The sequence below is a fragment of the Filicampus tigris genome, chromosome 1, assembly GCF_054856515.1.
Source record: "Filicampus tigris isolate MCC_2025a chromosome 1, RoL_Ftig_1.0, whole genome shotgun sequence".
NCBI classification, from domain to species: domain Eukaryota; kingdom Metazoa; phylum Chordata; class Actinopteri; order Syngnathiformes; family Syngnathidae; genus Filicampus; species Filicampus tigris.
The window spans coordinates 14,572,755-14,585,456 of NC_141217.1; the positions used below are offsets into that span (position 1 = coordinate 14,572,755).

Here is a 12,702-nt window from a genome sequence, read left to right on the forward strand (position 1 = left end):
ATTTCTTCCACCTTTCCGAACTGATTTTATGGCTTGAGTTTTTTTGCCATGCTGTTGTGCTGGTGTTCAAGAATTATGGGTGGCGCCGTTTTCTAGAATAGCATACTCTGTACGCAGGTCAGTGCATAGTTAACCGCCATGATTGAATTAATTTCTTCCACTCCTTTAAATGTCACTCACACACAGTTAAAAGTGTGCTGAAAGAACCTCCTGGTCACGCCACCCACCATGACTACAACAAGTGACAGAGAAGTCACCATCAAACTATTTTTTTGGTTTATACATACTATATATACAGTAAACACATTTATTTACAATTCAGTACAACAACAATATAGAATACATGGGAAGCTGCATGTTTAAGGAAACCAAACGTAATACTGTACGCTTAGATAACATTTAAGACATCTTATTCACTAAATGTTTATATGACAATGAAGCAATACTATTTTAAAGTATGAGGTCTGAAACATTTTTTCAGGGCATGGCAGCAGCTTTTATCAATTCAAACCGTCAAAACCTACCTTATGTACCGTATACACAACTAAATGAAATATTGACTTGTCAGCTGTTCGATACAGTTGTTGATAAGGATCTTTAAATGTCAGACTTGAAAATCAAGTGTCAGTTGTAAAGGTCCACGGACACTCTGATAATAAGTGAACTACACTTGAATCCATCAGAAAGGAACAAAGTATTCTTGCATGACAGCAAGCCAGCTTCGGATGTGACCTGAGAGTAGTTCAGCTTCCTTCCTGAACGCATACGCTTTGTTGAGCTGTTTCAAAGTAAAATGCATGGCTGACCTTGTGTAAGAGACTGCAAGGTTGCTGGTGATGGAGTCTCTTCATCACACAGCCACACACATGTACGCACACACAACTCGCACACTGTACTGTAGTATCATACGAGGGAACTCCAAACCATAAGACTGAATTCGGTGCATTGACTGCGTATAACAGTAGACTGTCGCTGTCCTGTAAAAAAACACTTATCTCCATGTTTTTCATTTTTCTTATTTGTACATGAATGGTGTTTCCGCGTTACAGACGTCGCAATAATGTAAACATTAAAACGTTTCCAAAACTGGAGATATGTGTTTTTCAAAGGACAGCAACGATATACAGGGTGGAACAATGTATAACCACTCGGTTCTTAGATTACTGTAGTTGTTGGTTTACAATCAAACTCAGCTTGGAGCTAAGATGAAGTCATGTCATACACGCGGTCATTAAAAAAAAAACAATTTCAGCATCCCGGCCAATGACATATATGGTCCTCGTGTCCTCATACTGGTCGCTGGAGACAATATTTAACATTTTACCGTTGTTATGAACTGCTGTTAAAAAATACAAATAGTAAATTGAGTACTCGGGCCATAAGTGCGAAGAGGAATATTACGATTTGTGCGTAGGCAGCTAGACCAGTGCCATTTGTACTGTTGTTCTAAAATTATTGAGTTAATACTGTTGCTTTAGGAATCAATCAATTTAATAACGGTACATCACACATACAACTTCAGTATCCTGCTGCTTTTCTGGTAAAGCAATAAGACAAGAAATACCAAGGACCTGGGCTTTCAAATGCTGAAGACTCAAAAAGAGCCGAAGTAACCTATACGACAAGGGTAGCCAAGTCCGGTCCTCGAGAGACCCTATCCTGCCTGTTTTAGATGTTTCCCTCCTCCAACAACTTGATTCAAATGACCAGCTGCAGAGTCTGCAGAAGCCTGACAACGACCCTGATCATGTGAATCAAGTGTTAGAGGAGGGAAACATCTAGGACTTGGGCACCCCTACGATATGACAAGGAGAAACAGAGAGCAGGAGGGAAACTAGAGTACTCAATTGCTCCCCCCGCCCGCCCCCCACCCCCCATTTCCTCATTGCTCTTTTCTTTTGAGAATGACATCAACAGCCCACCCAAGAAGCATCTCCTTTCCTCTACCTACACTGACCTTCTTCCTACTTGGGTCAGATTCCAATCACGATGGAATTATTTGCGGCCTCAGGTGCCCTCACCAATTGTTCATCCTTACTTAATTTAACGAAGGCATTCTTTTTGCTCCATTCAGAATGCTACAGAACAACCACCTTGAAAGACTTCCTGATGATGCGCCGTGGGACCTACCAAACCTGCTTTCGCTGTGAGTGCAACACACATGTACGCACACATTCACGGTCACACGCACATGCTGTACATACATACATGCTCACATCTCATTCAGCGGGGAATGAAAAATGCTACAATCCCCACCCACGCATGTCTCAGCTGTGTAATACTGGTGACATATTGCAGACCGTACTCTAATATCGGCTAAAGTACCTCTGCATTCAGTACAGAGCTGTCTGAGTCCCAAGCCTGTGTAAACGCACTTCATGGTAGCATCTGGAAGCCATGAGGGAAACAGCAGACACTGCAGGCCAGGGAGAACATCTCCAATGAGCTGTGAAACAACCTCATTTTCCATTAATTCCCCCACTCTTCCTCTTCCACTCTTCTTGCGCCACCCACACCGCTACCCCCTCGCTAATGAGTGTTTGGTGGCTTAATTGTCTCATCCGTGGGGTCAATGTATGTGTGTCAGCATGTATGCTTGGATGTGTGCATGTGGACCTCATCTGTAACTCCTCAACCTTACCCGTCAATCTTAATATTATACCACAGACACACTCCACCTGCCTGCTTTCCACATTAATAATTCATGTGTTCTAAAACATCAAGCCGTTCTTTTTTTTTTTTCTTCATTGCATTTTGGTAAAGTTGTAGGAAAAGAGTGTTGTGCACTCGCCATCCACCTGCTTGCATACGGTAATAGGTATGCTCAAATAGACTTTGCTCATTCCCACACCTGTAAACTTTGTGCCTGAAAGCTGGATCTTTCGTTGATCCGTGTCATAAATTCATTTTTCTGTCTTTGCCTTCAGTATGCCATACAAGTCAAGCGTGTGTGTGTGTGGTCTTTGAACAATTACTCCCCTTAGTGATGGCTCCAAGTCGCGAAAACACGCATACACAATGAGCCCCTGCATAGAGACCCAGTACCTTGTCATTACTGTAATGATAAGCCCAGCATAGAAAGATTAAGGGGAGAAGGCTTTGGAAAGCAAAGCTTGCCGGTGCCTCTAAGTGACGTGAAACACGTGATTAAGTCAAAAGAAAGCAGGGCATCACAGCACAGGACAGGACGCTTTCATCCAAAACAAATTATCACTTGATCTCAAACAAGAATTATCTTGTCTCCGTAGAGCTAAAAACATTGAGAACCAAGTCATCATATATGAAAGTCGGTGAGGTAAAAGAAGGTAACGGCAAAATAACATAATTACTAGATTGTGCTCAGTAGGCACCAGTGAATAGGTCTGGAGAATTCAGACAGATAAATCCGCACAACTCCTGGATCATGTAAGAGAATGTTCTCATTCACTCTCCTACAATCATACTTCAGACTTTGATGTAATAGACAGGAAATAGCTGCTGCTTTATTGCTTTCTGTGAAACATTCCTAGTTCTGACTAGACCTTCTGGAGACCTGGCAGGTCTACTACTGAGGAACAATTATTTTGCCCTGGAGAGTAGTCGAGAAAGTTCAAGTGTCTTCCGCAGCTTTCATCTGGCCATTTGGGTCAAGGACAATGTCCACACATGATGTCGAGGGACGATGTTACGCACCAAAAAAAAATAGATATGAAATCTAGTAGGAAGTTGAAAATGTCGTGATGCTGGTCATATGGGAGCAACTGCTTGTATATACACTCGCCTCTCCTGATGGCAAATGCCCGTAGGGAGCAAAGCCCAGAGTTCAGAGTTTAATTTCAGATTTCTCTTTGAAGTTTGTGTTTGTTTGGTGAAGCTTCGAACAGGTGGCGAGAGACAGAGGGAGCTGCAGCACAAGTCTCAAAGAATCACTGGGAGGAAGTTTAGAAAATAGCCAAGCGTTAATCTGTGATCCAACTGGTTCGTAGTGGTTGTGAGTTCTTTGATACAGACATGTAACAAAATGGGGTTTAAAGAGGATGAATGGAGGGGGGACAATTAGGTTTGAAGGGCCAAAAGAAGAACAGAAAGAGGATGTGGGCTTGGGTTATCATCTCTGCCCCGAGGGGACCATCCATCAGTCTGGACAGTGTGTACGCATTAGTACATTTCCTTGCTGTTTATGTCACACTCATGCCAATGGCTGGAGGACACCAAGAGGAGGACAAAGGTTTGAAGGGATGAAAGAGTGAATGTTTGTGTGTGTGAAGTTTGATACATGAATCATTTGAAAGGATACAGTGTTTGTCTCAGTTCCAAATTCCAAGAGTGAAAAAGTCAGAAGGACGATTGTAAGGCCTTTGACACTCCCTTCTTGTTAACTTTCCCAGGACACCGAGGTATTAATAACCAGCAAATTATTCTGTATAGCTACTGTGCATGCAGGCCTGTACTGGTAAAGCCAATTGTGTTTTGGGTTGGGTTTTTTTTTGCACTGAAGAAAACATAAGTGAAGTATGTGTAATTCTCATAATTATATTCCAGGAAGGCCAAATGTTTCAATACCACACACATTATTGTAAAATTCATCGTCTATCCCCACAGGCGTCTGGATGCTAACCTCCTGTCAGAAGTTCCTGCTAGCGCCTTTAAAGGAGTTCGCTCTCTACGGCACCTATGGCTGGACGACAATTCCCTGACAGAAATCCCAGTAATGGCCCTGGATGCTCTACCCTCCCTTCAGGCCATGACCCTGGCCCTCAACCAGATCACGCATATTCCAGATTATGCATTTGCCAACCTCTCGGCACTTGTTGTACTGTAAGTGCAGGATGAATTTGTTCTCTTGATTGAGTTGGTAATAAATGCAGTTTGTATAAGAGACCAGAATGTCTCTAAACAACACTTGTGGCCTTTACCTAGACATCTCCATAACAACCGGATCCAGATTATGGGAAAGAGATGTTTTGAAGGTTTACATAGTCTGGAGACTCTGTGAGTATCTCACACATCTATTCATTTATTCAAAAACAAGACAAATGCATGAACCAGAATGATATTTGGTGCCGTAATTTACCCAAATGATGCATTCTCCCAATCTTTTGGCTCTCCCGCTTACTCAACAAACAGGTATAATAGTTAGACTACAAAAGTAAAGATCGAATTCAGAGACCAAGATGAAATGTTCACGCTGTGTCCACAAACATTCCCATGACAATTACGCATTAGCGAGTATCAACATCAAGTCTTTATGGCCGTGTTTACAGCAATCGCAACGCTTTATTACCCCAGGATGAATGATAAACGCTCTGAAATACTCCCTCACATCCATTTACTTAAATTGCGTGCCTTTGAGTAGTTTGTGTTATGAGGTACTTAAAGCAGGTTGTAATGTTCTTCTAAAATCCTGGTATTAACCGTGCCAAATAAAAGAAAGAAAAAAACTATCATTAAATTCAATTGGCAGGTGTTGGAATAAAGGTTGCTAGTAAACGCTGCCATTTCATTACCTTTGAGATCAGTTGAGTCTCCTTTTGGAGGTCATGATTGAGGGATGCAGAAGAACATTCTCTACAATACAATCGGGAACGAATCGGGAAATGGATGCCTCTATTTGCAAAACAGACATTTGCCACGGACTAATATGGAAGCTGGGGGAGAATTTGAGAGTAAGAAAGCTGATATCCAGCAGAAGTCGTTGTGGTGTAATTCAAACAATATTGCTGGTATATTGCGTAACAACCTGCCGAAGTAACAAATTACATACACCTTTTTATGAGCATGTATTTGGGCACATGACTTTGAGCACGTTACTAAGGGTCCGTGAACTCAAAAAGCCCATTACATGCCATTTAATAAACACTTGTATATTATAGGAATTGAGACAAACAAAAGAAGTAAAAAAGGGCTGGAATGATTGGAGCTGATTTGATTGTGCTAAAGCGATGCGGCCATAAACTATAAGTACGGTGAAAAGGGGGGTGACACTGATGGGGGGGGGGACTGCGATGGTATGAAGGGTTAATCTCACACGGCGGCATTGCTTATGAGAAATTCAAGCGACCGTCTGCATCACTGTCACCCTCCCTGAGCCTCATCTTGCATTATGAAAACCATTACCGAAATAAGCCATCCAGGAGACTAAGTATATTGCACATGACTCATTTGGGCACTGACAGATATTTCACAACATCTCCTGAAACAATGAGAGAACGCAGTAGCATTGTTTAAGACAATTACATAAAGACATTTGCAAAGTCAATCCAATCAAATTGAGTTGAATCTGTACTTTAATTCGTGAGTTTGGAGTCGCTGTTGTGATCTGGTTTTTTTTTCATATATTGCCAAAGGATAGAAAAATAAGTACAGAACACACATGCTCCCCGTGCAAAAATGCAGGTTAAAAGAATACACTCTTGCACATCGTCATACAAGCAAGTCATACGTTAACCCCCCCCCCCCCCCCCCACCTCATCCTCCTGCCACCTGCATGTGAGAAAAGTCAGCGATAGCAACAGTTGTTATGGTACAGTGTTTCCTGGGAAACTAATGAGAGTCAGACCCAAATAATAAAGTAACTGCCGCAAAGGTCGAGGGTCAAATACAACAAACTTCAAACCCTGCAGCTTCTCAGAGAGCAAACGGCATGCACTGTAGAACCAGAACCAGACTACAATATTATAATGTACATACTTGAATTATAATTTCCATGCACTTAGGGTTAAACCTCTAGTGAGCCATGTGCTTTCAATATTCCACCTAACCATAGTAACTTGATGTTTATCTGTCTTTCATAGGGATTTAAATTACAATGAACTGCAGGAGTTCCCTGTGGCCATCAGGACACTGAGTAAGCTTCAGGAGCTGTGCGTACACACACACACACACACACAAACACACGCACGCACACACACACTAAATAACACCTGCCCAACATGACTATCATGGCTGAGTTATCCCCACTAATCCCGTTAAGTGAATTTAATGTGGCATTCGGATACAATCTCTCTCGCCCAAAGCAGGTGCTGGCTGGGCCCCCCACGCCCCACCTTCTCGCGCGCACACACCCACACGTACACACTATGTCTTTACTGAAATTCAGCAGATGTTCCACGGCGCACACGTGTCTCAGATACACACAGCATACGTGTTCATGTTCAAATCTCTTGCATCCAAAAATGTTTTTCAGCTGTTCCGCGGCAGGTGCGGCATGACTTGCCGCTCTCACACAAACGCACAGTCAAACCCCCAAGACAAATCAGCTCCATATTAATAGACTGACTAACTATATATTGCATACTGACTTCCATTTGCAGGGGCTTCCATAACAACAATATCAAAGCAATCCCCGAGAGGGCCTTTGTGGGAAACCCTCACCTCCAAACCATGTGAGCGCTTCGTGCTTTGGCTACATTGAAAACTAAAAGGCTATTTTTAGTCAACAGCTTGAACAATTTTGTCAACCCTATTTTATCTAAACAACCATAATATATATATTTTTTTTTGTGCAGCCATTTTTATGAGAACCCCATCCAGTTTGTGGGAAAATCCGCTTTCCAGTTCTTACCAAAGTTGCACACACTGTAAGTATGCGGTCAGTCGAAAACAGTTCCGGTGAGTTCACCCAAACGCTCTTTAAATCATTGTGCGTCCCAAGCAGCAAGAGCGGACATGTGCAATGGCCTACTGAATGATGTTGTGTTAGCATATTGCTGTGCTGTGATGCGGTAAGAGAGTGTGTTGTAAGAACATGTTAAATGGTGTGACTTATGATGTCTAGTGAGACAGCCAAAACAGCCTGTATTGATGTTGGATGAAAAGCGTGATGGTTGAAATGAGCTGCTAGACAAAGTCTGGTGGACAAACATATGTGTGCATGAGTGAGAGTGAGAACTTTTCAGAGACTACACTTTTTCTCTCCCCCCCCTCCCCTCACCTCCTGCAGTTCCCTGAATGGAGCCACTCTAATTCAAAACTTTCCTGAGCTGAAAGGAACAACGAGCCTGGAAGTTTTGTGAGTGTCTCCCTTTGACAATTAGTCTACTCACAATAGCACAGTCATATCATTTTATTATGGGCAAATCTGATAACTAAAATGGCACATGCACCACAGGTGAATTATTGACAACAGCACTTCCTGGTTCAGAGGATGACATACAATAACATTTTTATTCTGAAGAGAAAGACACCCCATTCCATCAATTGGCTGGTCATGAAGGTTAGGTGCTTGTGCTACTGTAATACTCACCAAAACGGCAGAAGAGACCGTATCATTGGGTTGTTCACTTGTGACTCAACTGTCAAAATAAGGCGGCAATATCTCAGTCTGCAAGGACTTCCTCCGACTCCAAAGGCCAAGTCCTACTACAGACAAAAACGTGAAAATAGCACCTAGTTGTTGTAAAGATGCTAATCTGCTTGCGGGCTACTGTTGAGGTAGACATGAGCAAGGCATTGCCCCCACCACCAGATCAAGTGGTGCACGGCTCTTTTTGCACCTTTTTCACTCTGACTCTCCCCTTGCATGTCTGCATGTGTGTGATCTGGTTCTGTGTGCATTGTGCAACACATAGAATACATCCGAGTGTGAGTTGAATTTCCCCTTGAGGAGACATGAATGAGTATACAGTGGACCTCCACATACTCACGGTTCGGTACCTGCAAATTTGCAGTCACACATTTTGTTTCCATTTTTTTTTCAATATTCGTTTTTTTTTCTCAGAATGCTTTTCGATGGGCGTCAATGCCACGCAAATTCTACCCGGCTTTGCCTGGTCCCTTTGATCCTTGAATAGCGGTGGCCCACTATGATAAAGTAAAGTACCAAAAACAAACAAACAAAAACCCAATCTAAGATAGCTACATTTTTATACGGATATGAACATACATTTTGTGGGTTCTTCCTTATTTGCAGCTCTAACATAAATCGAAAAACGTACATATAATCCATGCGATGGTTACCTATCGATATTGGAATCAGCAGCATTAAAACACCGATTGGAGCACCCAGAGTCAATATGCCGCAAAAACAGTCAACAGGCCAGAATATAGCGCACGCATTGACAGTGGAATTGGCGTGAACATGCGGGTTTCAGATATTAGGGGCAAAATACACTCAGAAAGTCAATGGCAGCTTTGGCAAAATTTCCTCTCTAACTATGTTCAGCTTATTGCAAAGTGTTGTCACGTGTTTGTTTGAGAGGATCGTCTTTCTCTCCCTAGGACACTGACTCAGGCGGGTCTCTCGGCTCTCCCTCTAAATCTATGTGAACAGCTGCCTCGCCTCAGAGTGTTGTAAGTATACATATAAACACAAACATAGAGGGGGGGGGGGGAACTGCATATGTGTAACAAGTCAAAAGGATGAGCAGCATACCCTAAAATCAATTCTGTTTTTGTGTGGTGTTGTAGGGAGCTGTCACACAACCAAATAGGGCATCTGCCAAGCTTTTACCACTGCTCTGCACTACAAGAAATGTGAGTGACCACCACCGCAATCCCGCAAAATGATATTTAAAAAAATTATAATAATCACACTTCACCGAGATGGTTTGCATTTCTCTCAACAGAGGGCTTCAGCATAACCAAATCACAAGGCTAGAGTCCAGCACCTTCCAGCAGCTCGCCTCTCTAAAAACACTGTGGGTAAAACTTTCATACCACATGTTTAAAGTGGAAACGCATAACGCAGGGCAGGCCCCCAATTGTCTTTAGGTGGCCACTAGGAGTGTAGGGAGTTGGGTAAATAACATTCTTGTGAAACAGCAGTTTACAGGCCTTTCAAATAAATTATTTTACCTAGCTGTCTTGTTTGACAGGCAGACAACGAGTAAATACGCTAGTTCCAATTAGGGCATTTAAGGCGTAAAAGGATTTCAATGGCAATGAGGGTCCTAAATTACACTCATGCAGCTTTACTGACATCTATTGGTCAGGGACAAATAGTACTCAAAACATAATTCCCAAGTTTTATTTTTGTTTACTTTTTTTGTCAGGGATTTGAGCTGGAACAAGATAGACTGGATCCATGAAGATGCCTTTGCCTCTTTGCATTCTTTGGTCAAACTGTAAGTTAACACATGGTGATACATGGCAATTAATGATGTTTTTTTTTTTTTCCTTATGTAAGATCTTTTTTTGCTATCATGGAATTACAACGTGCTGTTTATTTACATGTCATAGCCCACAGGGAAAATACTGCACATCTTGACAGGGACTGATCTAACATCCTACTCCTTGTTTCTTGGTTTCTTTGCTCATCCCAGAGATTTGACTGAAAACAGGCTTACCTCACTGCCATCTACAGGACTGGCGGGTCTCACTCATCTCAAGCTCAGGGGAAACATTGAATTGTATGATGCCTTCAGCCCCGATCACTTCCCTCGTATAAGGTAAAGCGAATACTAAGACACATACAGCGCAGTCTTTGTGTAACCAGTAGCCTAACACTGACCTTCGAGAATAACAAACGTTCATTAGCAGCAAATTAATTCTTGTTGAAATCCCTGAAGGCATTTAAAGGTTTAGCAAGGTAAAACCAATAAATGAATATGAAAGAAGTAGAAACAGATAAGGATAAGCAGTACAGAATATGGATGGATAGATGGATTGACGGACAGATGACCAATTGCAATGCCGTCGTAGAGCATCCAAACCACAATTCCTAGTAGATGAGAATTTCAAAGAAGAATGTTTGCATGGGAATGTTTATAAGAAAAGAAAGTTGATTGGGGTTTGAAAGAAAAAAAAAAAGATACATTATATCAAAGGGGAAAGTCAACCCAAACATATTTTTTTCAAGAATATATTCTATGCAAGTTGAAAAAAGGCATTCTGATAAATATTGCCTTTGTGAAATAAGAGTTAAACCACTCGTTTTTAGCCATCTCTGGGGGCGGCCATTTTACCACTTCTGTCGACTGAAAATGACATCACAATTACTCAGGGCTCAGGTAACGACCAATCACGGCTGTTTTCTGAAGCTGAGCCGCGATTGGTCGTTACCTGAGCCCTGAGTAGTTGTGATGTCATTTTCAGTCAACAGAAATGACAAATTGGCCGCCGCCTGGGATTGCTCAAAACGGGTGGATTTTGCTGCTTAACTCATATTCCACAAACGCAATATTAATCAGAATGTTTCAACTACTGGGCCTGCTGGGAACATATTCTTGAAAAAAATATGTTTGGGTTGATTTTTTAATTTTTTAAATATATAAAAGAAAGCCGTGAATAGGTGAATCAGTGGCTGCCTGACCATGAGTACGCACTGTATTGTCTTTGTACAATAATACTTGACCAAATTTACAATTGCATATGTTGCTGTGGCGGATCATGGAGTCTCTTTGACCAAAATGCATGAGCTTTCACAATGACAGCCGCCACGAAACTCTACCAATACAATATAATAGTTTATATAAATTGTGGTTTAGAATAATAACTACTAGTGGTGGGAAAATTAAGCTTTATGAAGCACTTTTGATATTTTTACTCCTCTTGATGGTGATCTTGGTTTCAAGATAAAGGCTAGTGCAATGGAAATGTGCTAAATTTCCACTGCGCCTTTAAACAAAGAGTGCTCTCTAGAGGAGTCAAAAATTAGCAGAAGTGCTTCATGACGCTTAATTTGTCCAGCACTATTAACACCAGTATATTTCTAATTTCATATGTACCTGTGGCTAAAAAAGCCAAGCATGGAGAGTCTGTTGCCAAAATACCAATCAATGAATGGTATGGTATGGTATGGTACGGTATGTGGGTGTGAATCTATACCTTTCCTTGAGATTTTCCAGGTAAGCCGCTTTAGACCGTATTGCGGAGTGCGGCGGACTTACTAATAGCCATGTAGCGTTCATGCGACTTCATCACATTTTTGTAAACTTGTCTTTGAACATATGGCAGAGATTCTCCTGATTCCGAGTCATTTTAGCTTGGCTGTCCATTACAGGGTGATTGAGATGCCGTATGCCTACCAGTGCTGCGTGTATGGTTCTTGTGAAAGCTACAAGACAGTCAGCCAGTGGGACACTGATCAAAGCAACACTGACGATGACCTTCACAAGAGAACTGCTGCCATTTACCCACACCAAGCTGACACGCAATGTAAGAAAGTAAATATTTAGCCACTTCAAAACATTTAGAAAAAAATAATTTTCTCATACAGTATACCGTATGATAAATCTGTCTACATACTGTAAACCTTAAAGTGGAAGTAAAACCCAAACACATTTTTTTTTTCAAGAATATGTTCTATGCAGGCCCACTAGTTGAAGGCATTCTGATAAATATTGCGTTTGTGGAATAAGAGTTAATTCACCCATTTTTAGCCGTCACTTCTGTCGACTGAAAATTTTGTCACTTCTGTCGACTGAAAATGAGATGACAACTGCAACTGTGATGTCATTTTCAGTCGACAGAAGTGACAAAATGGCCGCCCCCTGAGATGGTTAAACATGGGTGGATTTTGCTGCTTAACTCATATTCTACAAACCCAATATTAATCAGAATCTCTTGTTTCAACTACTGGGCCTGCATAGAACATATTCTGGAAAAAAATATGTTTGGGTTGACTTCCACTTAAAAGCTGTGGAGTTTTAAATGTTGATCCCAATGATTCCAGATGACCCTGACCTAGAGGAATTCCAGCTAGAAATAGAGGAGTCCAAACTTCAGGCCAGTGTCCAGTGCACTCCCACACCAGGTCTGATTTTGCATCAATTCAATCACACC

At 41.7% G+C, this 12,702-nt stretch overlaps 1 protein-coding gene across 2 annotated transcripts in view; it reads left to right on the forward strand.

Annotated features, from left to right (window-relative positions):
• The window catches only part of lgr6 (leucine-rich repeat containing G protein-coupled receptor 6), a 41,686-nt gene that overhangs the window by 25,100 nt on the left and 3,884 nt on the right, over positions 1–12,702 (forward strand). For both annotated transcript variants that reach the window (XM_086047864.1, XM_086047783.1), the window contains 14 exons: positions 2,075–2,146; positions 4,582–4,797; positions 4,900–4,971; positions 6,774–6,842; positions 7,293–7,364; positions 7,488–7,559; positions 7,922–7,990; positions 9,199–9,270; positions 9,388–9,453; positions 9,546–9,617; positions 9,972–10,043; positions 10,242–10,367; positions 11,921–12,075; positions 12,593–12,673. In XM_086047864.1, the coding sequence (XP_085903990.1) occupies positions 2,075–2,146; positions 4,582–4,797; positions 4,900–4,971; positions 6,774–6,842; positions 7,293–7,364; positions 7,488–7,559; positions 7,922–7,990; positions 9,199–9,270; positions 9,388–9,453; positions 9,546–9,617; positions 9,972–10,043; positions 10,242–10,367; positions 11,921–12,075; positions 12,593–12,673 (1,286 nt within the window). The remainder of the gene's footprint in view (positions 1–2,074; positions 2,147–4,581; positions 4,798–4,899; positions 4,972–6,773; positions 6,843–7,292; positions 7,365–7,487; positions 7,560–7,921; positions 7,991–9,198; positions 9,271–9,387; positions 9,454–9,545; positions 9,618–9,971; positions 10,044–10,241; positions 10,368–11,920; positions 12,076–12,592; positions 12,674–12,702) is intronic.